General features: G+C 46.8%; 2 protein-coding genes across 2 annotated transcripts; one reads left to right on the forward strand and one right to left on the reverse strand.

The window, feature by feature from the left end:
* Window positions 1-8,774: 8,774 nt before the first annotated feature.
* LOC147986419 (uncharacterized) lies at window positions 8,775-9,913 on the reverse strand. The gene has a single exon (XM_087540043.1). The coding sequence runs from the start codon at window positions 9,873-9,875 to the stop codon at window positions 8,952-8,954; it is 924 nt and encodes a 307-aa protein (XP_087396169.1). The 5' UTR covers window positions 9,876-9,913; the 3' UTR covers window positions 8,775-8,951.
* Window positions 9,914-25,834: 15,921 nt separating this feature from the next.
* LOC125539436 (ethylene-responsive transcription factor 2) lies at window positions 25,835-27,290 on the forward strand. The gene has a single exon (XM_048702889.2). It carries the CDS (start codon window positions 25,952-25,954, stop codon window positions 26,846-26,848), a length of 897 nt encoding a protein of 298 aa, XP_048558846.1. The 5' UTR covers window positions 25,835-25,951; the 3' UTR covers window positions 26,849-27,290.
* The last annotated feature ends 61 nt before the right edge of the window (window positions 27,291-27,351 follow it).

Below are 27,351 nucleotides of genomic sequence, written 5' to 3' on the forward strand. Positions count from 1 at the left end.
GTAGTTGAACTAGTTGATTTAATAAAACTACTTTATTTATAGTAAGTGCTTAATTAATTAGTAGTTGAACTAGTTGATTTAATAAAACTACTTTATTTTACTATATATAGAAGTAGTTTATTTTTAGTAAGTACTACTTTATTCTATTTATAGTAAGTGCTTAGTAGTTGAACTACTTGATTTAATAAAAATAGTTTATTTTACTGTAGAAATAGTTTATTTTAGCAAGAAAAGTAATATAACTAGTTTATTTTTTTAGTTAAAGTAATTATTCCCACGTCAACGTCGACGATGCCTATCCCGCATCCTCGTCGTCGACTCGGCGGAGGAGGCCGGCTTGATCAGAGGGGCCATGTCCGGGACTGGGCTCCGCCGGGATGGTTTTGGGATGTGCTACCTTCCGGGGGGCGTAGGTTGGTGAGGAGCCAGCCCGTCGTTGAACCGATCCTTGTTTGGTGGCGGTCGCGTGGGCCAGTGACGGTGCCGAGTCTTCCGGACACCGCGGAGGTGGTACGTCACTATGTCAGCGAGGAGGACGAGCACGTCCGTCGCTACATGGTTGCGTTGGAGGGCAGGTTCGACAATACCTGGCAGGTTCTTCAGGGATCTCACTGGAGCGATCCTGTGATGGTTCCTTCTCTTTGGGTGTCCACCGCCCGTGTCGATACCCGTCGGGCGCTACGGTGTACTAGCGATGTTATATGTATGATAGTATTCGAGGTGTATTAGTGATAATATTCGACGATGTACGGGCGCAAGAGATGATGTAGTTTTGCTTATAATTGAATGCATCCTAATTTGAATACTACTTTATTTTGCGATTTGATTTTTCTTATTGAATGCTTAAATTGGAAAACTACTCCTACTTTGAATGCTAAAATTGGAGACACTATCCAAGGCGTATGCATATGATTAGTTGATAGCTTATAGGGTTTTTGTTTTCGCATAAATCTAGGAGCCCCCCTCCATCATCCCCGCCGTCGTCCTCGTCACCGACCCCCTCCGACCTCGAGGTGAGACCAGCCAAATCCTTTTTTAGAAAGATAATTAAATGATATTTCGGGTTGACTTTAAGTTTGTCGAGTTTCCACCATATATGAGAGGACGAAGAAGCCCGGCTGTTGTCGTGGGGGTCATTTCTCCTTCTTCTCCGGGAGCTAGACCTTTGTTATGCACTAGGGGAAGAAGGAGTAACGACCATCACCGACGGTCGCAAATGTCAGAGAGGAATCAGTGAGGGAGAGTTCCACCATATAATATGAGAGGACGAAGAATCCCGACTGTTGTCGTGGGGGTCGTTTCTCCTTCTTCTCCAGGTGCTAGACCTTTGTTATGCACTAGGGGAAGGAGTAACGACCATCACCGACGGTCGCAAATGACAGAGAGGAATCAGTGAGGGAGAGTTCCACCATATATATATATATATGAGAGGACGAAGAATCCCGACTGTTGTCGTGGGGGTCGCTTCTCCTTCGTTCTCGTGTGCTAGACATTTTGGTGTAATGCACTCGGGGACGAAGTGAGGAGCGACCATCACCGAGAGTCGAATATATACACCACGTGAGCTGAGAGTTTTTAAGAAAAGACTCGACAGACCGATAGTCAACGCGTGATGAATAATAATGATCTAATTTAGTTTTTGTAGTACATATATTTAATTGTACAAGTTAAATCTTTGAATTATGAACGTAGGAAATGTCGTCATCAGACGACGAAAGTCTCCCGAGGGAATGCAGCTGGTGCCATGACGATCGAGGTCTGTGCGACAGGCCTCACCTGGACGATGATCGGCGCTTCTGTTGGAAATATGCCCTAGAGGCAATAATAAATTGATTATTATTATATTTCCTTGTTCATGATAATCGTTTATTATCCATGCTAGAATTGTATTGATAGGAAACTCAGATACATGTGTGGATACATAGACAACATCATGTCCCTAGTAAGCCTCTAGTTGACTAGCTCGTTGATCAACAGATGGTTACGGTTTCCTGACCATGGACATTGGATGCGTTGATAACGGGATCACATCATTAGGAGAATGATGTGATGGACAAGACCCAATCCTAAGCCTAGCACAAAGATCGTGTAGTTCGTATGCTAAAGCTTTTCTAATGTCAAGTATCATTTCCTTAGACCATGAGATTGTGCAACTCCCGGATACCGTAGGAGTGCTTTGGGTGTACCAAACGTCACAACGTAACTGGGTGACTATAAAGGTGCACTACAGGTATCTCCGAAAGTGTCTGTTGGGTTGGCACAAATCGAGACTGGGATTTGTCACTCCGTGTAAGCGGAGAGGTATCTCTGGGCCCACTCGGTAGGACATCATCATAATGTGCACAATGTGATCAAGGAGTTGATCACGGGATGATGTGTTACGGAACGAGTAAAGAGACTTGCCGGTAACGAGATTGAACAAGGTATAGGGATACCGATGATCGAATCTCGGGCAAGTACAATACCGCTAGACAAAGGGAATTGCATACGGGATTGATTAAGTCCTTGACATCGTGGTTCATCCGATGAGATCATCGTGGAACATGTGGGAGCCAACATGGGTATCCAGATCCCGCTGTTGGTTATTGACCGGAGAGTCATCTCGGTCATGTCTGCATGTCTCCCGAACTCGTAGGGTCTACACACTTAAGGTTCGGTGACGCTAGGGTTGTAGAGATATTAGTATGCGGTAACCCGAAAGTTTTTCGGAGTCCCAGATGAGATCCCGGACGTCACGAGGAGTTCCGGAATGGTCCGGAGGTAAAGAATTATATATAGGAAGTGCTATTTCGGCCATCGGGACAAGTTTCGGGGTCATCGGTATTGTACCGGGACCACCGGAAGGGTCCCGGGGGTCCACCGGGTGGGGCCACCTGCCCCGGGGGGGCACATGGGCTGTAGGGGGTGCGCCTTGGCCTACATGGGCCAAGGGCACCAGCCCCAAGAGGCCCATGCGCCAAGAGAAGAGAAAAAAGGGGAGAGTCCTAAAGGGGGAAGGCACCTCCGAGGTGCCTTGGGGAGGATGGACTCCTCCCCCCCTTGGCCGCACCCTTCCTTGGAGGAAGGGGAAAGGCTGTGCCCTCCCCCTCTCCCTTGGCCCTATATATAGTGGGGGGAAGGGAGGGAAACCATACCTAAGGCCTGGCGCCTCCCTCTCCCTCCCATGACACATCTCCCTCCTCCCACAGCGCTTGGCGAAGCCCTGTTGGAATCCCGCTACTTCCACCACGCCGTTGTGCTGCTGGATCTCCATCAACCTCTCCCTCCTCCTTGCTGAATCAAGGCATGGGAGACGTCTCAGTTCCATACGTGTGTTGAACGCGGAGGTGCCGTCCGTTCGGCGCTAGGATCATCGGTGATTTGGATCACGACGAGTACGACTCCATCAACCCCGTTCTCTTGAACGCTTCCGCTTAGCGATCTACAAGGGTATGTAGATGCACTCTCCTTCCCTTCGTTGCTGGTCTCTCCATAGATAGATCTTGGTGACACGTAGGAAAATTTTGAATTTCTGCTACGTTCCCCAACAGCTTCAGCATTAAGCTCGAGGAGATCTTCGATGTTGAAATGGTACGCAACGACGATAAGTGTTTTTTCGTAATTAAGCATGACAACTATTTCAACGTGTAATTTTCATCTTTTACAATTCCAGTAGCTTATCTCATGCCATGCAAGACGCTATATCTTGGAGAGGATGGATTTTGAAGACCATGAAAGTTCCGAAACAAAGAAAATTCACCTAAGGACTCATCATGATGTGGATTTTGAAGTAAAGTTGTACAATTCTAAGAGCGTAACCTATTTTGGTTGCAAAAAATGGGAAGCACTTTTCAAGATGTATGGTTTTAATGAGGGTATGCTTGTCACCATGGATCTTGGTGATCCTGAAATCGAGCAATACAATATGGACATTTGGGTCCTTGTTGATACGCCTCCAATTACACCGCTATGTGAGTTTCTCAAACATAGTTAGTAACAAATTTATATTGTTTATTTCAAAATAGTTGACAGCTTATTTCCATTGACAGCTTATTTCCATTCTTCAAAGAATATGCAGGAGATGGTAGACAAAACCCACTACACCGATGGCTCCGAATTAACTTATCAGGAGAAAAATCATCTGTTCGAATTTTGTACTGATATTGAGAATTACAATATCTACAATCAAACTCCTCAACATTATGGTCAATACGTGCCACTAGTGCACGTGTTGAACTACGGTAACTACCATGGAGATACCCTGGTAAGATTTTTTACTACTACGACATCCGTGCATTTTTTGCATACTTCTAAAACTAGTACATCATTGCTAACTATGAAGTTATTACTATGTTTTTCAACAGAGAATCCCAAATGATTGTGTGCCTCATTTGATGTATCAGAATGGCAGCCTTCGTATTTTGAACATATATCCAGGTCATCCTACGAATCTCAACTGTCCATACCGGATTTCTCAAAGAAGTGGAGACATGCTAATCAAAAAATAGAAAAAATGTATGGACAGTCGTAAGGAAGTTCTTGGAAGCAAAAGGAAGCGAAGCGCAAGAATTGAAGACAGGATTATCTCCATTCTCCATAATGGAGAGTCAGGGTCTATATTGTTTTATGCAATTTTACCTTAAAGAGGGTATTTAGGTCCTACCTAATACTGATGATCATGTGCTAAGAACAAATAAGTAGGGTTGGTTCGATGACTATCAGGATGATGATCGTATGACTTGTTATTAATAACGAGTAGAAGTTGTATGATGATGATTAGTAGGACTTGTTATTATATATGATGATGCATGATGCGAGCATGAAGAGTTATTATATATCAGCGGGTGAAATGAACATGGATTGAATTGAAGTGAAGGCAACATGCATGTGGTGCATGTCGAAAGTAGTACAATCCAAACTTGATCAAGTTAGGATTAGTATTACTTTCGACACGCACTACATGTTGCCTCACTTCAATCTAAGTCATGTTTAGGCATAGCAGTAGCAGTAGCACGGAGATAAGAGAGGACACATCTCTCTATTAGCTACCTATACCAACCTAAATTAACCCCCAAAACCCCTAAACCACCTCCTTTCAAAAAAACCAACCCCTGAAATGCTGACGCGTGGTACCACCAACCGGGACCAAAGGCCCTTATGCCTGGGCTCGCCGGAGCGGCCACGTGGAGGCCCATCTGTCCTGGTTAGTATAAGAACCGGGACTAAAGGCCTAGGGCATTAGTAACGACCCTTTAGTCCCGGTTCCCTAACCGGGACATATGGGCCTTATGAATTGGAACAAATGGCCCTTTTTCTACTAGTGTACGATCGAGAAGACAGGTATTGTAGAATGTATTTAGTGTGCATGAAGAAGAAGTAATCAGCGTGTTGTATTCATCCTCAAGGGGTACAATATATAGAGTTACAGGGAGGATGAGGAGAAGAAGATACACACGTACGCACACACTGTAACCAATTACAGTTAGAGATCCTATCTAGTAGGACTGACAGACGTTGCATGTTGCATGGATAGATGCAGTCGTTGAGTATCCAGTAGAAGCGGTATTCATTCTAACACCCCCCCCCCCTCGCCGACGGTGAGACTGGTGCGGAAGTCCAAGAACGCGGTAGAGGAGAGGCCCTTTGTAAACACGTCGGCGAACTGCATAGGCGTGGGAACATGGAGAACACGAATGTCGCCAACCTGAACCTTGTCTCGAACAAAGTGAATATCGATCTCAATGTGTTTGGTGCGGCGGTGCTGCACAGGGTTGGCACTGAGGTACACTGCAGAAATGTTGTCGCTATAAACAACGGAAGCTTTATCGAGCGGCCGGTGAAGTTCCTGTAGGAGCTGTCGGATCCAACATGTCTTAGCCACGACATGGGCGACCGTGCGGTACTCCGCTTCAGCACTAGACCTAGACACGGTTAGTTGGCGTTTGGACGACCATGAAATAAGATTGTCACCGAGATAAACACAGGAACCGGTGGTCGATCGGCGGGTGTCGGGACAACTGGCCCAATCGGCGTCCGAGTAAGCGGTGAGGGAAGTGCTGGAGGAGGGAGTAATTAAGGTGCCGAAGTTGAGTGTACCTTTGACGTACCAGAGGATACAGTGGACGAGATTTAGGTGCGCGAAGCGGGGAGCATGCATGAACAAGCATGCCTGCTGAACGGCGTAGGTAATGTCGGGACGGGTAAGAGTTAGATAGAGAAGGGCGCCGGTGAGACTACGGTAGTCGGAAGGGTTGTCTAAAAGATCGCTGTCGTTGATGGAAATTTTTTAACCGGAGTCGATGGGAGTAGTGATAGGGTTACATTCGGACATGCCCGCGCGCTGGACGAGTTCAAGGGCATACTGGCGCTGAGATAGATGAAGGCCGTCGGGAGAGCGAGAGACAGCGATGCCGAGAAAATGACTAAGAGGCCCGAGATCTGTCATGGAGAATTCTGAGCTAAGAGTAGAAATGACCTGCTGAAGAAATTCAATGGAAGATGCTGTGAGGAGTATGTCGTCGACATAAAGAAGAATATAGGCAGTGGTTGTAGAAGAGTGGAAAGTAAAGAGGGAGGAATCAGATTTAGAAGCAGAGAAACCGTTGGTAGAAATAAAAGAAGAAAACCTGGTGAACCACGCGCGAGGAGCCTGTTTGAGGCTGTATAAGGATTTTTGAAGAAGGCAAACATGGTGGGGACGAGAGGGGTCTTCGAATCCATGTGGCTGCTGGCAATATACAATCTCTGCTAAAGTGTTGTGAAGAAACGCATTTTTAACATCGAGTTGATGAATTGGCCAATGAGATGAGACGACGAGGGACAAAACGATACGAATTGTGGCTGGTTTGACCACAGGGGAGAATGTTTCATCATAGTCGATGTCGTGTTCTTGAGAGAAGCCGTGAACAACCCATCTAGTTTTGTGACGAGCGAGGGAACCATCAGAATGGAATTTGTGTCGATATAGCCATTTACCAGAGACAATGTTGGCGCCGGGAGGTTTGGGAACAAGCGTCCAGGTGTGATTCTGAAGAAGGGCAGTGAACTCGGCATGCATGGCATCGGACCAATTCTGGTCAATTAGGGCGGCGCGATAGTTGCGGGGGATGGGGGAGGGAGGCATTGTGACGGAGAGATCGAAGATCCGTTTAGGTCGGAAGACGCCGTGCTGTGATCGGGTTTGGATAGTAGATGGCGCCGGTGGCGGTTTGGTAGGTCGAGGGGGAGGGTTGCGGCGAGGGGGGGGGGGCGCTAGGCTCGGGAGAGGAGGGGCCAGAGCGAGAGGAAGAAGCGGGAGTCTAGGCTGGGCCAGGCTGCAGAGACGTGGGCGGTTTCGGTGGGGCATGCATGGCCACGGGAATCGAGGCCATGCAGAGGAGAAATCGCGTCGGGTAGGAGGAGGAGATCGCTGTGATCGTGGGCAAAATTGTAGGAGGGAAGATCGGGTGTGTGGGTTTCGGCGAACGGAAATTTGTGCTCATCGAACGTGACATGTCGAGAGATGTGTATGCGATGTGTTTTTGGGTCGAGACAGCGATAGCCTTTGTGCTCCGTGGCATAGCCAATGGAAACACACGCAAGAGATCTTGGTGCAAGTTTGTGCGGGGTTTGGGCGCTGATGTTTGGAAAACAGAGGCAACCATACACGCGTAGATGATCATACGACGGAGGGACATGAAATAGGGCTTCATGTGCTGTGGATAGAGAGGGGGGTTTCGTGGGGCGAATATTAAGAAGGTGAGTGGCGGTGTTTAGGGCTTCAGCCCAATGGGGCGGTGGCATGGAAGCTTGGATTAGGATGGTGCGAATAACGTCATTAGTGGTTCGGATAGCTCGCTTCGTTTTGCCGTTTTGTGGTAAAGTGTAGGGACAAGAAAAACAGAGAGATGTTCCGAATGGAGCGAGATGGGTGCGATTGGGACGTTGTCAAACTCCTTGCCATTATCGCATTGGATCGTGCCGATGGAGCAATGGAAGTGAGTGCGAACAAAGGCATGAAGGTTTGAGAGGACGGAGTGTACATCAGATTTGAAACGCATAGGAAAACTCCACATGAAGTGTGTGAAATCGTCAACAATAATCAAATAATACTTGCAACCAGAGATACTAGGAATCGGTGCTGTCCATAGATCACAGTGTACAAGTTCAAATGCAGCGGAAGTCAAACTTGTTGACGAGCTAAAGGGTAATCTCGTGTGTTTTTCTAATTGACAGGCATGGCATGAGCTGTCGGTTTTATTACAAGGAAAAGATTTATTAAAATTGGAAGAAACGCCGGGATGGCCTAATTGACGATGCCATAGGTCGGTGGTGGCGGCGACGAGCGCGACGGGCGGGTCGGTAGATATTGAAGGAAAGATCGGGTAGAGGTCGCCACCGCTGTTACATCTGTGAAGAAGAGCTCGGGTGCGCAGGTCCTTCACAGAAACACCGAAAGGATCAAATTCCATAGAAACGAGATTATCAGTAGTAAAGCGACGGACAGATAATAAATTTTTGATGACGTTTGGGGCAACAATGACATGCTGTAAATACAGGGGACGGGAGAGGGAAGGAATAGATGAGTAACCAAGGTGAGTGACAGGAAGGTGATCGCCATTTCGAACAATAACCGGTGCATGATGAGCAACAGCGTAGCGTGTCTCTTGGGGGGGGGGGGGGGGGGGCAGATTCTCGGTTACCACGATAACTGAGAAATGTCGAATATATTTTGGACGAAATTTATTATTGAATTTTGAATTCAAATTCTTTTAGTCTCGATATAGAGAGCTATTGAATCTTTATTTGACCACAGAAGTGATAGTATCTCAGTGGAACGTCCACACGCAGTAGGCAAGGTGGTCGCGAGTTCGACTCCTTGCAAAATAAACAAAGAAAGGATATGCAAAGATGAGGACTCAAACCTGGGTCGTCCTGCTCTGATTTTATTCTTGAGATGTTGCTTTATACTAGTATAGGTTGGAGGTAAAAATTCAAAGAATTTGGGATTTTTTGCTCGGGATATGACTTTCTCGTAGGACGGCGAGAATCTCGATAACCGTGCAGTAACCGTTTTTCTCGGGCGCCGACCGATTGACGGAGAGGAGCGCGGTGTTGGAGGTGAGCCGGTGGGCGGACTTCTCCATCGTCTCGTCCTGAACGAGCATGTTCTGAGCCTCCACAAAGGAGATCGTGGCCGCCTCCCGCTGGATGATTTTGGCCGTCATCTTGTGACGGGCGTGGAGGCCGCGGATGAGGGCGACGATGAGCGCGTCGTCGGACTGGGGCAGCGCGACGTCGGCGAGCGCGTCACCGATGGCCTTGATACGGCCGCAGTAGGAGGCGACAGGCTGGTTCCCTTGGACCTGGTGGAGGAGCTCCGTGGTCAGCTGCATCTGGCGAGCGCGTTGGTTGCCGGTGAAGATCGCCTCGATGGCGGCCCATACATCGCGGGCGGAGGGCTTGCCCTTGACCATGGCCTTGAGCTCGTCGGAGATCGTGGCCAGGATCCATGATTTGATGTCGAGGTCGAGGAGGCGCCAGGTGGGATCACCGGGCGGGGCAGGGGCATCAGGTTCAAGGTGATGGAGGAGACCGAACTTGGCAACCTGCAGCTCCATATCATCGTGCCAGGTGGAGTAGGGGCCGGTGTGGAGGTCGAGCTTGTAGTCGATCACGGAGCGGATGCCGAAGAGGCCGAGTGCGTACGGGTTGGGGCCGGACGAAGTAGAGGCAGCCAACTCGGACGAGGAGGTTGAGGAAGTGGACAAGGATGCAGCAGTGCCGGCGGCCGTGGAGGCGCTGGTGCCATCGGAGAGAGCACCGAGGGTGGCGGCGCCGACGGCAGGTGTGGTAGGAGCCATGGAGGCCCAAGGATCTAATCCGATACTACCATGTAAAATGTATTTAGTGTGCATGAAGAAGAAGTAATCAGTGTGTTGTATTCATCCTCAAGGGGTACAATATATAGAGTTACAGAGGGAGGATGAGGAGAAGAAGATACACACGTACGCACACACTGTAACCAATTATTACAGTTAGAGCTCCTATCAGTAGTAGGACTGACCGACGTTGCATGTTGCATGGATAGATGCAGTCGTTGAGTATCCAGTAGAAGCGGTATTCAGTCTAACAGGTAGCTATGCCAACTAATTAGGATAGACTCCGCAGTCTATTGGGCTCTGTTCTTGGGTAATGACGGACGAATGACTTGCTAAAATAGCTCACCATCCAATTAAAAGAGAGATAGCTCACCATCTCAGCGTCACCGCTCAATGTCAATCCATGGATCAAAGCGAAAACTACATGGACGTTACACCTGCAGGAATATAAAACGGCAGCATAGCTTTGACCTAATTATCACCTGTCACCGATCTGCGATCACATCATAACCTGCCGGTCTTATATTCAGATTAGGATGGGAACGAACGAGACATGTACAGCCAGCCATGCGAGTTTCTGAGGACTCTCCTGAGTACGTGCTCCTGAGGACTCGTACGTGTACACATATGCTCCAAGCTATCCATTGCAAGAAACTTACTGACCTGTGTCAGTCGGCTTGAACGAGCGGCCTCGGCGCCATGGGGGAGATCGAAACGAAAGCGACCAGCGTAACGGAGTCTGACCCGAGGCCGAGGGCGACCTCTTCAGCTGCAGGCGACCCGGCGTGTCTCTGCGCAGTCAAAGGAATCAAATGTACGTACGTATGTGGTAGCTGTGCCCGTTTGATTTGTTCCTTCGGTTTAGCAGGATCAGTCAGTCATACCGTTCTACGCTACGACTTTGCGAATCTCAGAGGCTTTTAGGAAGTGATCATCGAAACAGACTGTCTGGAGGTTGTGGAACTCTGGAAAAATCGTCACAATTCCCTAATATATACACACAATTTAAACATTTAATTAAAGGAATTTCCCTAATATATACACACAATTTACAATGTGTATATAAATGGTAGTTATCAAATATTAATTTTAAAAAATATTAATCATATAAAAAAGTGCTAAACATGTATAAAAAATTGTAACTAATGTATACGTAAAATGTAAAAATGTGTAAACAAATATACACATGTGTTGACGAAAGAATATTAAGAAAACAGTGAAAATCGAAGAAACGACTGAAACAAACAAAAGAAACACCTCAAAAACAAAGAAAACCAGAAAACACAAAGAAAACCGTGAATGCCGTGAGGAAATGAAGAAAACCCACGAAAAACAAAACAAACCCGAAGAAAAACCGATGAAAACCAAGAAACAAAGAAAACCCAATATTACCAGAGAAAAGAATAAAAGAAAATAACAAAACAAAAAAATAAATAAACCTATAAAAATGAAATAAAACAACAAAAATGGTGAAACCAAAGGAAAAACAAAGAAAACCATGCAGACGGAAAAAAAGGAAGAAATGTGAATAAGAAACAGAAAGGAAAAAAAGCACGAGCAAAATGTAGTGAGCGCGCCAAACTGTGCGAATCAGCGAGCGCCAAGAAACGAGTCGGGTGAGTAATGTAGAGAAAATGGAAATCTTATCAGGTGAGAGAAGCTAGTCCTCAATATAAGCGACATATAGCTTTCGCGATGGAAGATTGGGACTGCGAGCAAGCACGCCCGCAATAATGGGCCGGCACCGGTGCGGCCTGCTGAATCATTGGCATTATTAATTTTGAATTTTTTTCTAAATGCTATCAAAATGTCCTTAAAAAGAGGAAAAAGTATATTCTGAAAAAACATTCACATACATTTTTAAAAAATAGTTTGTTCTTTCTTTTTTCCATCTCTACTGAAAACTGGATATGATAGTTTCTTCTCATCCAATTCCTCGCTGAGGATATGCAACTATGAAAAAATATCTAATTTCATAATATTTATGTGTTAAAGTATATATAGGCACATATTAAAGATAAGTAAAAAAATAAGTTTTCATATTTAACATTTAATTTATTAACACATGAAAAAAATAGTCAAGAAAGATAACAACACTTGTAGAAAAATGAAAACACTTAAAAAAATTATTTTGATTTTCCTATCATTTCGTGGCATTTCTAGCCTTCTAGTAAAATTTTAAAATAAATAGCATTTCGCTTTTGTAATGTACCTGCTACTTTTCAAAGATGCACTACTGATACTTCACAGATTTTGGTGAGGATATAATGAAAGTTTTTATCGATGATTTCTCTATATAAAGTTTGACAAAAATTATTAAATATAATATGAACATCTATAATAAAAAATACATATTATGTGAAAATATATTCAATGAAATAGGAGGGCTCGGATTTCCTATCTGGGGAGGACTTGTCTTCACAGAGGTCCTATTCAGCGCCAGTTACGCTCGCTATCCACCCAGCGCTCATGCGCCACTCCAGTGAACTGGCCCACCAAGAAAAACTCGTTCCGCTCAGCACTCACTCACTTTTCGGAAAATCATGATTAAAAACATCGCCAATCCTAAAACACTGCCCAAAAATTCAAAAAATCATATACATTAGAAAAATACAGATTTAAAAAATCAAAACAATTTAGAAGTCCACAAATCTGGGAATAATTCTGGAATTTAAAAAATAGAGATAAAGTTCATAGATTTGAAAAATAAATAATTATTAATTTAGAAAAAAATTGCAAATTTAAAAGGGTGACATTTTTCTAAATTTTAAATTTGAAGGGATTTCACAAAATTGATTTTTTGACAAACATAAATAAAATTTTACCAATTCAAAAATGTTTGCAACATTGAAAAATGTTAAAGCAATTGAAAAAAAGAAGAAGGAAAATTAAAAATCCCAACAAAACCGAACAAGAAACTAATCCAAAAAACAAGGAACGAAAAAGGGAAAAAGGTGCCATAAAGCTTCCCAAGACCGAATGAGCATCTCGCAGATACCGACTTAGATGGGCCAGCCCATTGCTATCTGAGAGTGTGCTTGGACGCTTAACGCTATAAGTAGTGCCTTAAGTGCTAAACAGGATCATGGTTGTTCTCATGTAATGAGCGTCAACTTTTTTGGAGGGGAATGTAATGAGCATCGAATAAGTTTGTCGGAATGTGGGACTAACTAGCTAGCGGTTAACCCCTGTATCTGTCCCCCAGTGGGTAGTGCGGGGCGTACGCACAGCTGCCGCCACATGTCACGTGTTGGGCGCACCCCACGAAAGCACCAGTTTTATTTCATTTTCTACATGCACTTTTTTTTGCTTTTGCTTTTGCCTGGTTTTTCTTAGATTTTGGTGAGAATTGTTTTTTTTTGCGAGCACAATTGTGCTGCTTGAAAAAAAATTGTACTTTTTATGGAAGTACATATTTACTTCCACGAGAGGTACCATCAGTGCTTCCGCCAGAAGCATAATCTGTACTTTCACGGGAAGCACAACTTGTACTTATATGAGAATCATAGTTGTGCTTCCACGAGGTGCACAACCTATACCTCCCTTGATAAAAGGAAAAATGCACAGCATGTGCTTTCAAATAAAAAAAATGAAAACCGCAACCATTCCTCTGAGCACCTGTTTCATTCTTCCAAAAAAATTTGGTATTCATTTTTTCATCATTTAGATTTCATTTTCTGTTGGTATCCCTTTTTATGGTTTGAGGATTTTTTTTTGGTTTTTTCATGTAAAAGCTCGTCGAAACCTATTAACAAGGGATCTTGTTTCAAAGATCTCGATGCGGGAAATTCAGCAATGAAAATGGTATGATATTTGGATGCACGATTCAAGAGATAAAACATTTTGAATAAACGAATCTACGAAGTAAAAAACTTCCAAGTTGTGAAGGTGGGAAGTGACATTTGCTAATCAACTCTTAGACTACCCACAGTGGGAGTAACATAGGTGGTAACATCACATTTTTATAGGCAAAGTAGATGATGTGGCATGTAATTAATGAAGAAAGAGAGACGTATGGTAACATAGCTAGTTACTGTAACATCACATATATCAAGAAAAAATGAGTCTACAATGTAATAAATGAAGTGATGCATGACACAATACATATGTTACTACCCACTGTAAAGATAGTAATATAGACTAGTAACATATGCATGTTACTACTCTAAGTTATTCCCCATTGTGACTAGTCTTAACTAGTGACTTCCTCGAAATACGCGTACCACAACGAAAGGGATGGGCTGGCTGGAGCGTAGGGACACAATTTGAGCTGATTCTATAGTGACCCACCTAAATGAAGCTTGTCGAGCTGTGAGGGTGGCCTGCCTGTGTAATTCTTTGTAACTTGCTTAGACTCCACAATGAATCACTTGTTCTGCTCAACTGCACCTATTTTACAGCCCAACAATATTTTGACCATTCTTCAGGGTTTTTTTTTCAGTTGAGCATTTCTCAGTATTGAATACACGTTGAACATTTCTCGAATGTAGTTTGAACATTTTGCAGACACATGTGTAACATTTATCCAAATAGGTGTTGAACATTTCTCAAATGCACATCAAACATTTTGTGAACATATGACGGATATTTCAAAGCAAACGTTAAACTTTTTTGAAAGTTTCATGAACATGTATATAAATGCCTGAAGAATTGTTTTAGTGTTGTGAACATTTTTAATGCCATGGACATTTTTTTATACGTCGTGGAAATATTTTTAATATTGCATCCTCATTTTTTTTAATATCAGAACGTTATTAAAATGTGATGATTTTGTTTGATATTTACAAACATTTTTCTAAAACTGTGAGAGCAAAATGAGAACACACAAAAAAAAACACTCCAGCCCACTAGGAGTATAAATATATGTACGATAAAGGGAAAGAAAAATGAAAAACACAAGCCTCGCTAGAGAAAATAAAAGAAACACTCCAACCCACTAGAGGCTGACCTTGAGGCGAGCGAGCGTATCGAATTACCGCATCACAGCACGCGAGACAAAGACACGCCCATCTATCATATCCGCCTGACTACACTAATTCTTCAGCCCAACAAAGTTTTTAATCATTATTCATTTAAAATTAGAGGAAATCAGGAGAACGACAATTTTTTAGAAAATCAAGATATATTTAGAAGTTTCAAGAAATGTCAATTTTTTATACAAATACATATGCATATTTTTCATGTATTTACGAAATTCATCAACTAATTTGATTATTTGCATGTTACACAAAAAAAGACAAATATCTGGGCCAAATACAACAAAGAATAATCCCAATTTAACATGTGTATATGTCTTTTTTGTGTCCATCACATATGAATATACATGTTCATGAAATTTTGTACATGTATACTACAAATATATGTCTACGTGTATGCTCTTTTTTAGAATTTTTTTTGAATTGTGGAAAATGTATTTCCGCTGAAAAAAATAAAGAGCTCAATGGAGCTCGGTCTCTGCAGGCACTTTTTGATTGCGACAAAACATTATAAACGTCTTATATTTTGATGCGGAGGAAGTAGTTCATAAAAACAAGTTGATAAGTATAGATCAAACAAGCAGCACAAGACATCCCAGCACTTGTATTCAACTTCTCATGAATTTACAGGTACATATAAACTTTTTTCTCCATACATCAATGAATGTGATTTCATCAAAATTTGCAGCATGTGAAAACACACATCATTGTTATTTTGCCAAAGGAAAATTCAGATTTTTTGGCTTTTTCTATTTTTATTTTATTTTATTTATTGTTCACCTGAGCTCACATGGTTCGAGCTCAGAAGAGGACTTTGGGCATGTGATCGTATTTGTCCAGTTATTTATCTGACAAAACCCGCTGCTGGTAAAACTTGGCGCACTAGCGCATTCCCGCGGCCAAAACCAGCGCATTCAATTCCACGGTCCACTCGCCGTTGAATATTTGCCAGCCCTGAAGAATTCGGTACGAGCATAAACGGCTGCCATGTCACACAAGCCAGAGTCCAGACGGGACCATTGCAGCCACTTGTCAAATAGTATAAAGTTTTCTCAAAAAGAAAACTTGTCAAATCTAAAGAGCAACTTTTGCAACAACAAAAAACTTGTATGTAGAGTAGACACGGGGCCACAAAAGCACAAACGGACGCTGGAAACCGCTCCCTTTGGTGGCTGTCGTTGGAGCACTGCTCTTCGGTTCACGGCATCTAGACGAACTGACGGGTACCCCGCATGCCCAATTTGCTTTGTGGAACGTACAATTATTATGCCATTTTTCCGTTTCTGCGTGTGCATGCAGATGCGCTGCCACGCTGTTGCGCGTAGGCGCCTGTTATTATTTGCCAAGTTGGGTTACACAGTAGGCTTCCATGGCAAGTTGCCCGTCCTACTCCTGCCCCATCCGTGGAGTGGAGGTTCAAGCTTATCTCGAGCAACAGTCCTTTGTGTAAGTTGTTAGCAGATATTTTCCTTTCACATAAGGTAGTTTATCACCGGAGAAAAAAAGGGTGTCCTACACTGGATAATGATATTTTCCTCCCGTATATGTAAGACATGTGGTGTTATTTCAACGGCTACTACACCAGCAGACCAGCCATGACCGCAGCCTCGGAGGCGAGAGCTGAACTGAAATGTCTTCTCTGGTTCGACGTCACTTTTACGGACATTGTATACTCTGAAATAAGCATAGGTTTGGTCTTGTCCTGTGCTGAAGAAACATGTGTGTGTATCGTTGTGACGGTGGCCTACATGCGGAAGGACAGTGACTTGGGATCACAGCATATTCTTTCTACGAGCTCAGGTGCGCCCGCGGTTTTCTGGCCTAAATGCAATGCACCGAGGACAGCCGACCTGGATGCCATGTCCATGTCAGGACCACATTCTCCACGACGCAGCTGATGTGGATCGTCAGACGACAAATGGAGACAATCTTATCTTAACACGCCTGTGCCTGTCTGTCACTCACGCTGCAAATTCGTAACAGCAACACGCTCGGAGATGCCGACGGGCGACAGTAGGATGCTACAGACAAACGCTTCAAGAAATGCTAGTACGCAGGTGATCAATCAGCGTGTACGTGCTTCAGGGGCTCTGCAATGCATTGCCGAACCTCAGGCCAGCCTGCCCGCCCGCTGCCAGAAAGGCCGTTGTGTTGCATGGTGCAAGGATCGTTTCTTCGAAGCACTTCATCCGAGGGGAGGGTGGCCGAGCGACAATTTTCAGAGGCAACGTCGTCCGACCGTGTCTCTGTCAACGTGTCTCATCAATCATGCAGCAAAGACTTTTTACACGTACTGCCATGCTGTTACGTAACGTAGCCGTAGCGCTTCAACATCAGGAAGCAACGCAGAAGCAGCAGAACAAGCGGCGGAGTTATCATGCCGATTCACCCCCAAGTGGCTAGTCTGAGCACGTGTGGATTTTGCGCGCAAGTGGAGGATGGCGTATTCTCCCTTTTCCCGTTTCGAAACCGGTTGGTCTTTGAGCTCTTTCCCATGAGAATGGTAACATTTGAGCTCTTTCTGACCGGCATCCTTTGGTGCTTGGGTCGCGTTGAACGTTATACAAGTTCAGTGGACTGTCGGTATCAGGTTGCACGGTTGCGCCCTCGTCTGACCAACTCACTCAGAATTCTTCTGGCTGTCTGAATCCGTGAATCGGTCCCATGTCGCATCTTGAGCGATTGACGGCAACAATGGGGTTGCTAGGTGCTGTGTGCTACAAACGCCAAACGTGGGCAAGGGGTTTAGGGCATCTCCCTCGTGTCAAATGACGAGCTGCCGCCCCCGACCACCAAGGCGCGCGGCCGCATACTCCACTGCCTCGAAGGCGGCAGTGGCGGTGGTTCATCGGGCTCGAGGGCCGTCGTCTCCAGGAGAAGCGCACGGCGAGGCAACAGATGCGGTACGACCGGCGCAACGCCGTCCGTCGCTCCGAGTTCACCAAGTCCAATGCACCGCCGGAATGGGTCCGCAATGACCTAGATCTCGCCGCCACGTGGGCCTTCGACCGCTCCGTTACCATTGTAGAGACGGCCGTCAGGTGCCGCCACCGCCTTGACGGCGAGCTCGCCAAAATTGGCAAGGAGTACTCGCTTAGCAACTCCCCTGCCAACGTCGACAGGGCCAAGGCCACCATCAAAGTTCCGCAGGCACTGTCGGGAATGTCTGCGATGGCCCTCGCACCGCGCAGGAGGGGGTCGAGCGGATCATCTGCGAGCGACAGGCGATGACCGGACAGGGCTGCCTCGGCCTTCCGGCGTCGTTCTGCCGTTGGAGGGACGACGGCGGCGGTAGCGGTGGTGGTACGGACGATGACGATAGTGCAGTAGTGAGGTGGTCGCCTGGTATAAGTTGTAGGAATTTTTTTTTCTTTAGTTAGTTAAAGTCACAATATCGACCTTTTTTGGTACATGATGTCCGAACTTTAATAAAATCGGTCGTGTTTGATGAATTTCGTCCGGTTAGTTGAAATGTAGTTTAAAATGTATGTGGATAGTATTGGATGGCCGGCTTTCGTATCCGTGTCCGTGGACTGGCCCCTGTCCGTGAATGGATGTGGTGTCTGGTCTGCAGGCGGGCGTTGGAGATGCCCTTAGGGTATAGTTATATTCTGATTTTCTTTCTGCTCATTTTTTTGTCATTCTGGTGATATAAGTGATAGACCAACAATTAAGGACTATCCCCAGTGTCCTTGATTTTTTTTCTTTTTTTTCGAGAATTGGTCATCACTCCTTTTCTATCTAAAAGTACCCAGATCTACTATATTCTAAGATTCGTCAACATTATAAAGCACCTCAAACATAATAAAATTACATCAAAATTTATGGACCACTAAACGACCACAGTCGCCCTCAGATCTGACCCCCGATGTATCGCTGTCGTCACTCCCATACTAGAGCCGGTTTGACCTACTTGATGACAAGCCTGAAAGTCTTGCAAGAGCCCTCATATCCTCCCCATATTTGAGATGGATATGAGGGTTCGCGGATAACCCGGGCATATAGGGATGATATGAGGAGTCCAGTTGGGTCACGTTTTTTCTTCTCTCTCTTGTCCAGTCACTGGCCGAGCGCGTCCACGGGCGTATGAGGAATGGTTTGAGGCGTCCGGTTGTAGATGCTGTAGATGCTCTAACTTATGATCTTACTTGATTTGAACCTTTGATGTCCCGTCCCGTCCCCCCCCCCCCCCCCCCCCCGCCTTGACCTGCTCTATTGCACTCAGTAAAGGCAACCTGGCCCGGGCGGGTAGAGTCTAGCTTCAACCCACATCTTGTTTGTTTTTGTTCTCAACATTGTTAGGTTTAGCTCAAAATCGTACAAGGCACGCATTTTCTTCTTCAAATGGTCACAGGAGTTGCGGAAACTCCCCACTTGAATATTTCATCGAGAAGGGCCCTTTAAGCCAAGCATTCAGCAAAAGGGTACAAGAACAAGAGAAAGATATTACATGCAAAGAGATAGGAGTAGGCACCACGCATCGACGTTGCTCCTGTCGCAGTCCTTAAGTTTACAGTGCCAGAGGAGTGCGTCATCTAGGCATAACCGTCGCAACCTGGTAAAAGATGGCACTAGCAAGTTGAAGACGACGTCGTTCCTATGCTTCCATAAGTGCGAGCAACATAGCAGGAGGAAGGTTAATGCAGTCGCCCTCGGGATTCCGAGAGGAGTGGGGACACCTAGGAGGTCGCCGACATGAATGAACATTGGATATTAACATTTGAGCTGCATTAAACTAAAAGCTTTTAAAATGTTTCTCTTTGCCTCTTTGGTTGTTCATTTCAGTTGCATCCACTATGTATGGCCTCTATCTGTGTGTATTATTTCTTCCGCCCCTGAAACATATAAGGCGCATGTGTTAGCTATAATTTTGCTTTGACCAACCACTAGTCATGATAAGATACAAAATTGATATCATCGGATTAAAAAAGTACTTCTAAACTTGAATATGAAGGTGCCACTTGTAAGATGTGCAATGTACATAATACTGACCAAATTCATGGTCAAACCTTGAAAATTTTGTGTACTTTATATATTGTTTTGGACGAAGGGAGCCGCGGAAAGCGCCATGAAGCCTCATTTCGGCATCGGCCGCTCTTTTCTCGGAGACCGCAGCGTCAGCAGAGACGACGTGTATGGTTTCCAACCTGGACTGTTGGAAACTCGGAATGCTGCCTTATCTTGTTGCATAACATCAGCAGCTCCTGGGTACTAGTAGTCGGAGTCCAATGGAAGATAGACACTTCCTCCGTGGCTTTAAAATCACTGATGAATGTACCTGCTAGTTCCGGTCAAAGGAAATGCGACCACTGTAGTACTTCTTCCGTTCGAAAATACTTTTTATCAAAATGGATAAAAAGAGATGTATCTAGCCTTTTATCTATTTTGATGACAAATATATTTCTAGGCGGAGAGAGTATTTGGCACGTTTGAGGACTTGTCTTCAAGCTCTCCTGTTACAGTCGTCGCAAAAGTTCAGCACCAGGTCAAACCTAACGTAGAGTAGAGTGAAGCAGTGACTTCATAGTATCATGCCCGGCAGTTACGGCTGAAGCTTTTCTAGCCACCGCCTCCTCCTCCTCCACAACAATGTTAAGGTTTCTGCCTTCCGCCGACGCCGCCACAAGTCTGCCTCCTCTCTGATGGCTTTAGGGTCATGGAGGCGCGGTGGATCTCGGCAAGGGCCGAAGATAGATCCGCCTCCTCTTCGTTATTCGTCGTTTCTTTTAGTTTTGGTGAGGTTTGTGTCTTGTTCAGGAAGACGAGATGGCGGCTCTCTGAAGATGGAATAAAGGTCTCCTCGTCTAGCCCTTGTTTCGGCGGTGCGTCTAGCACCGTTGGTGGCAATGTGGTGGTCGGATCTCGTCGTTGTTCTTCTACGTTCGTGTGTCTTCGGGTTGGATCCTTCTTGTCTACGTTATTCTTCATCTGCGGCGGTTGATGTTCTGGTGCGCTGGTCCTACGGGGCCTTAGCACGACGATTTTCCGACTATCTACTGCAACAAGTTGTGCCAGACTCCCGCATTGGAGGGGCGATGACGGCGGCGCGCCTTCGGCTCGCTTCAGTGCTTGTAGTCGTCGCTAGTTGGTCTACGTATCTGGATGTAATTTTTATTATTTCTGATATTCGTTGTACTGTCATGATTGAAGATGAATAGATCAAAAAATTTCTCGCCAAAAAAAGTGTATCATGCCCGGCAACCTAACGCTCAGCATCTACAACCACGCGCCTGAAACCGGCCCCAAATCGTCCGAGCGGACGGACCGGTCATTGACCGATTAAAAAATACGATACCACCGACACTGTTTGGAGGATGGCCGGCTTCATCGACTCCTTCTCCGCCTCCGACATCACCGATGGCTCCGACGACTCACCTCTTGCCTTTGACGCCTACACGGCTGCAGACGGCAACATCAATGACCGAAAAGGGCAAAGGGTTGGCGAGGAAGCGGTGAAGGTCGGCCCTCTCTCCGTTTATTTCCGTTCTTAGTTTTTTTAGTTTAGAACTTGCCCGTCGGCTCAACTGTTGTACTACTCTTTTGGCTGACGATTACGTGGGTTTTACATCCGTTTGTTTTACATTATACAGTAGATCGGACGGCAGGGCAGGCGTTGGGCTGGCCAGGAAATGCCAGAGTAGGAACGACACAGTCCGGTGCCCGGTGCTAGGCTGCTAGCCTGCAGAAACTCTGTGCCATTGTTGTCGATGCCGGGAGCTTCCGAAGTGCTACCCCTACTGCTGCTTCTAGAAGGAAGGAAGCAACAAGAAAGGAAGGAGCCGAGAAGGTGTGCTCTGCATCTGCTCGGGACGTGGACTTTGAAAGCATATCTCGCACGCAAGGCAAGGCAAGGCAGGGCAGACGGACTTTTCTTCCGGCTCCTTTGCATCCGTGCGTGCGTGGTGCGACCGTGACCGGTCTGGTCTGATCGATGATCGGCCGATCGAGCCACCATGTGGGACCCGTGATCCTCTCCCGGTCCACGGTCAAAGTCCGGCTTGACCTTTGACCAGTCCAACTCCTTATGTTATTTTATCTTAAGCCGGTAACCTGTGGCTTGTGGACGCTGTGTTGGAAGCAGATGGCGGAAGTGCGCGACAGCTTGAACCGTGGCCTAGCTGAGGCTGCAAGGTAGTATGAAACCGTGAGGTTCCAGAGCAAATCTTGGCATCAAACTGTTCCCCGTGCGGGGAGCTAGGCAAAGTTCGACAGCAAAGTATTGCCAAAAAAAAAACCGCAGTACTGAAAAACTGAGGTAATTTAGCATGCAGGAATTAATTACCACGGTTAACGGGCCTAATATTCACCGATCAACGTCTCATTAGAAAACAAAAGCACGAGCGTCGACCTTCGATAAGCACGACGAGGTGCCGAATCATTATCAGCGCAGCTAAACATCCCGTCAATGGCATGACCGCCCGCTCGAGCAGTAGAAACGCAAGTTTGAAAACCCAATCGCTGCTGATCTTATCTAGACTGGAAGGCATCCTAAACGACAAGGACAGGCACGTCACGGTCGAGCGCCACCAAGCCGTTTCTCTATTTCATTTCACTCCGATGACTTCTACGGGCAGCAAGCTCGTTCACCCGCCGTGGTCAAGGTCCCAAGGAAATCACGACAACTTATTTTATCTCGCCACATTCCCGTGATAACAAGCAGATAATTGTCTCGGCGGGTAAGGCCTCTTTTGGTTCATAGGATAGGATTATCATAGGAATAGGATTTTTGTAAGAAATGAGATGGCATATATCTCAAATCCTATGAATAGGAATAGGAAATGAAAGGTCACTTGGTTGACACCAAAGGAATTTTTCTATTGAGTCTACGCTCATTTTTATTTTCCTATGAAATGTGAAGGAAAAGAACCAATCCTATGTAGGAATAGGAATCTATTCCTATGAACCAAAAAATTCTAAAGGAAAAAAAATCCTATAAAAATCCTATCCACTAAAATTCATATGAATTCCTTCAGATCAAAGAAGGCCTAAAAGTTAAACCGGGCGACTTCTGGTTCAATCTGCGTGAAAAACACTGAACTTAAGGTCACATGATGATATTTGGTTGTGGTAGCAAACCCTACTCTTGGCACTGAAGAAAAAGAAAGTACTCCTCGTGCAAGTATAAAAATTCACGATGCTTTTCTCGCGGGTTGGGGCCCTAGAAACGAAACGGTCTTTATCGTCATGTGCGCGGGCGCAAGGGGCGTGTCCAGGAGCATTGCACCGCATGACTTCTACGCAATTTCTTCCTCTGACGGCAAGCTTGAGGTCCACTTGCATTCAATACGGATCCATCGTCTTGTCAGGGTTCAGACTTGTCTCCTTTTTTCCTGGGTTTTTCTTCCTGCAATTTGGAAAGGCATGGCGATTTGGAAACGATTACAATAAACAATCACGTAGTAGCACTCTTTGAGATAGAAAGGTGACAAGAGAAGTGAAAATTGCAGTACACGAGGGAATAAAGTAAGGGATTTCTGACGTGAAATGCAGTTGACAAGAGAAGCGATTCTGCAGAGCTCTCGACAAAACAATGACAGATAAAAGAACGAGTTCATCCGAATAATATCCGAGAATTATGCCCAAAGGCCAAAGTAAGTGGGAATTGCACAGCCATCACTATATTGGGTCTAGTATGCACAAAACATCTACTCCCTCCATTCCACAATATAGTGCTTTCTCTATCTAGGTGCTTCAACTTTGACCGTAAATTTAACTACCAAGACCGATTGCGGCGGGAGCAAAAATTATATCAGTGAATTCGTATTCGAAAAAAGATTTTAATTATATAATTTTTTCTCTCGCCGCAGTTGGTCTCGTTAGTTAAATTTATGGTCAAAGTTGGACCTCGGAAAGCGCGAACGCACTATATTTTAGAATTGAGGGAGTACTATACGGATTTATTGCAGAAAACATCTCATATTGATGTAATACATTGCAGTTAGGATTAATTTACTATTTGGATACATTGACATAATTCCAGATAAATGAGTCCCCCTCGTAAGTGCACATGTGGCAGTAAAAACAGGCCACATCAGCAGACATATTAGACCGTCATTATCTCCCAAGCCCGTGGTCAAATTGAGTTGAAACTTTCCCAAATTAATATTGAATACATGTAGTATTTACTGGAATTGTTTCGCATTTTTCTGAAAATGTCAAAATTTAAACCAAAAAATAGTATGAGCTAACTAACACTTCCACCATCTAGCAAACCATTGGTCCAAATGGGGTAAAACTTTCCCAGAATGGTAGTGTAGACATGTGAAATTTACTACAATTTTTTCACATCTTTTGAAATTGCTAAATTTTGAACCAAAATTGAATGAACGAAGTTCGGCATGTGATCACCGGCACCAAAACACATGGTAGATATTGTTGCCATTAGATTTTAGCATCCATGTAGTTGCTATGTGGCCACCACAGCAAAGTAGTTGTCGTATGGCCAACACAACCACCACTAGTCTCACACACATGGTCTGGAGGAAGCGCTCCATCCGCGGCCGGCGATTGCGTCTGCCCGCTATTGCCATCGCCACCGGCACCACATGCGCTCGTGGCGGCACCGCCCGCAGCCACCGAGACATACGCGATGGCAGCTCGTCGTGCAGGAGAGTCAGCACGCCGCCGGTGTGTCTCGGTGCGTCGGAGGAGGAGGTGGTGAGTGAGCAGTGGCGTCACCGCGTGCTAGAGGAGGAGCGGGCCGATGAGCAGCACTGGGCGCGTGAGGGGGTGGAGCAGCGGGAGCAGGAGGAAGAGGCGTGCGCGGCGCGAGGCAGCCCCGTCGGAGGAGGCCGCGTTGGCGGCCTACCAGACGGCGTTCCCCTGGACATAGCCGTCGGAGTTCTTCGACCTCACCCGCTCCAACGATGATGACAACACTTAGTGGTGTGGGCGAGGATGACTGTGAGGCTTTTTTGTTTTTATTATGTTTTATGTTATGTTTTTTTTTGACCTTGTGTTTTACGTTATGTTTGAAGTGGACTTTGGTCGGCGGTTTTAATGTTTAATTTTGTTTTATTGGACAAATGTGTCGGCTATGGTGGGTGCACCGACCGACCCAAATCTAAAACCAAACACGCACATCTGTTTGGCTGACCAAACGGATAAAGAGCAAACAAAAATCACGTTCATTTGCATCGGCCGGTTGAAACTGCCCTTACATGTGTGACCTATTTGTCTGAAATTACATCAATGTATCTAAACACTAGATTAGACATATTTACAATATATTACACCATTATATGGTGTCTTTCACAACAAACCTATGTAATAGTTGTTTTATGCAACATTAGCCTCAATAAAATGGTGGGTGGTTTGTACAATTCCCTCGGCACAAAGTAATGCAGAGGTTGCACCGGCCGGGCAGCAATCGAGAAGGACACGGTGAAGGGTGAACAAAGTGCACGCTCGCGGTGCAAGCAGCCTTCGGATAGCAAGGCGACAAGAGAAGTGAAGTACATATACACAGGGGAATAAAAGATTGGATTTCGGATGGGAAATGCAGTTGACAAGAGAAGCGATTCTGCGGACCAAGCAATGATATAGGAGGAGTATCAAAGAACAAGCTCATCATCTGAATAATAACAACGATAATCCGAGAATATGTCCAAAGGCCAAAGCAACGCAGAGGTTGCACTTGCACCGCCCGAGCAGCGAGCGATCCAGAAGGCACGGGAATATGAAAATCGCGCCTGCGCATGCCCCCGCCTCACCATCGCCCCCAACAGTAGCGGCCCGGCGGGGCGGCGAGCTCAGCACTGACGTCACCCCCTACCTGCACGGGGCTACCCAACAAAAACGAGACATGATGAGCCAGCGGCAGGAGAGAGCGCAAAAGGCGAGGGCAGCGGCAGCCTCCCCGTAAAATACTCCTCCCACTTAACTAAATTTTGGCGAAACCTATCTGGCCCTCTTCTAGATTATTTTACTCGTGGATGGAAACCCATTCCGTCACGTGAATCCGGGGCGGGAAAGTTCAACGAACCAGGACCGGCCTCCCCACTATATAACCCGCCACCCCGGCCCGATCACACCATTCGACTCGGCGCCCCCGGTTCACACACACTGATCGGCTCAGCTACAGCCTACGGAGTACAGACCCAACCCAACCCCGGGAGACAACAGGCCACGGCGAGGATGCTGCTGAACCCGGCCTCGGAGGCGCTGGTGCTCGACAGCATCCGGCAGCACCTCATGGAGGACACGGCGGCCGCGGCGGCGCCGGTGGCGGAGGCGAGGCGGCAGCGGCCGGCCTACTGCCGCAGCGCCAGCTTCGGGAGCCTGGTGGCGGACCAGTGGAGCGAGTCGCTCCCGTTCCGCGCCGACGACTCCGACGACATGGTCGTCTACGGCGCCCTCCGCGACGCCTTCTCCTGCGGCTGGCTCCCCGACGGCTCCTTCGCCGCCGTCAAGCCGGAGCCCCTCCTGCCTTCCCCGGACTCTGCCTACGCGTGCGACGGCCCGTCCTGCTTCGGTTTCCTCGAGCCGGAGACGCCCCCCGCCACGTCCCCGGGCGAGGGCGAGGAGGAGGGCGCGGCGTTCATGGGCGAGGCGGCCGCCGCGGTGGCGAGGGGCAAGCACTACCGCGGGGTGCGGCAGCGGCCGTGGGGCAAGTTCGCGGCGGAGATCCGGGACCCGGCCAAGAACGGCGCGCGCGTGTGGCTCGGCACCTACGACACCGCCGAGGACGCCGCCGTGGCCTACGACCGCGCCGCGTACCGCATGCGCGGCTCCCGCGCGCTCCTCAACTTCCCGCTCCGCATCGGCTCCGAGATCGCCGCCGCGCACGCCGCGGCCGCGGCCGCCGGGGACAAGCGGCCGTCGCCCGAGCCCGCGACCTCGGACTCGTCATCCTCGTCCTCCTCCTCCGGGTCCCCGAAAAGGAGGAAGAGGGGCGAGGCCGCGGCCGCGTCGATGGCCATGGCGCTGGTGCCGCCGCCCTCGCAGCTGAGCCGGCCGGCCCACGCGTGGTACCCCGCCGCGCCGGTGGAGCAGGTGGCCATGGCGCCGCGCGCGCAGCAGCTGGTCAGCTAGGCCCCGCCCGCCAGCCCCCGGGCGCACGATCGTGGAAGACAATGCGCAAGTGCAATGGATTGGCCAGCAAGTGCATGGACGCGACAGCAACAGGAGCCCGCCTTTCACTGGTGCACGGTGCAAGGTGGTGATGGCAATGGAGTGCGATGCCTATCGAGCGTGCGAGCGAGCAATCAGGCAAAGCAAACCTCGGCGACGGCTCCAATTGGATAGATATTTGGATGGGCCGAGAGAGGAAGATAAGCTCGGAGCAACTGGGCGCTGCAATTTGGCCTGGAATGATAGATAGTCCCTTCCTCCTCTGCTCGGTGCAACTCGCCCTAGTGGATCAAAGCGGAACCGTGCTAGTATCGGGTCGTCGTGGTTCGTTCTGAGTCGTAGGGTTATATTTTGTCACTGTCAGAGTGCGTGTGGTAAAAAAAAGAGTGAATTCCGGTTTTTACCCCCTATTTTGACATTTTTGACACTACTTACCCCATTTAGCGAAATTTCATCAATTTTAC

This window comes from Triticum urartu, chromosome 2A, assembly GCF_056163025.1.
Source record: "Triticum urartu cultivar PI428250 chromosome 2A, HENAU_Tu73, whole genome shotgun sequence".
Taxonomy (NCBI): domain Eukaryota; kingdom Viridiplantae; phylum Streptophyta; class Magnoliopsida; order Poales; family Poaceae; genus Triticum; species Triticum urartu.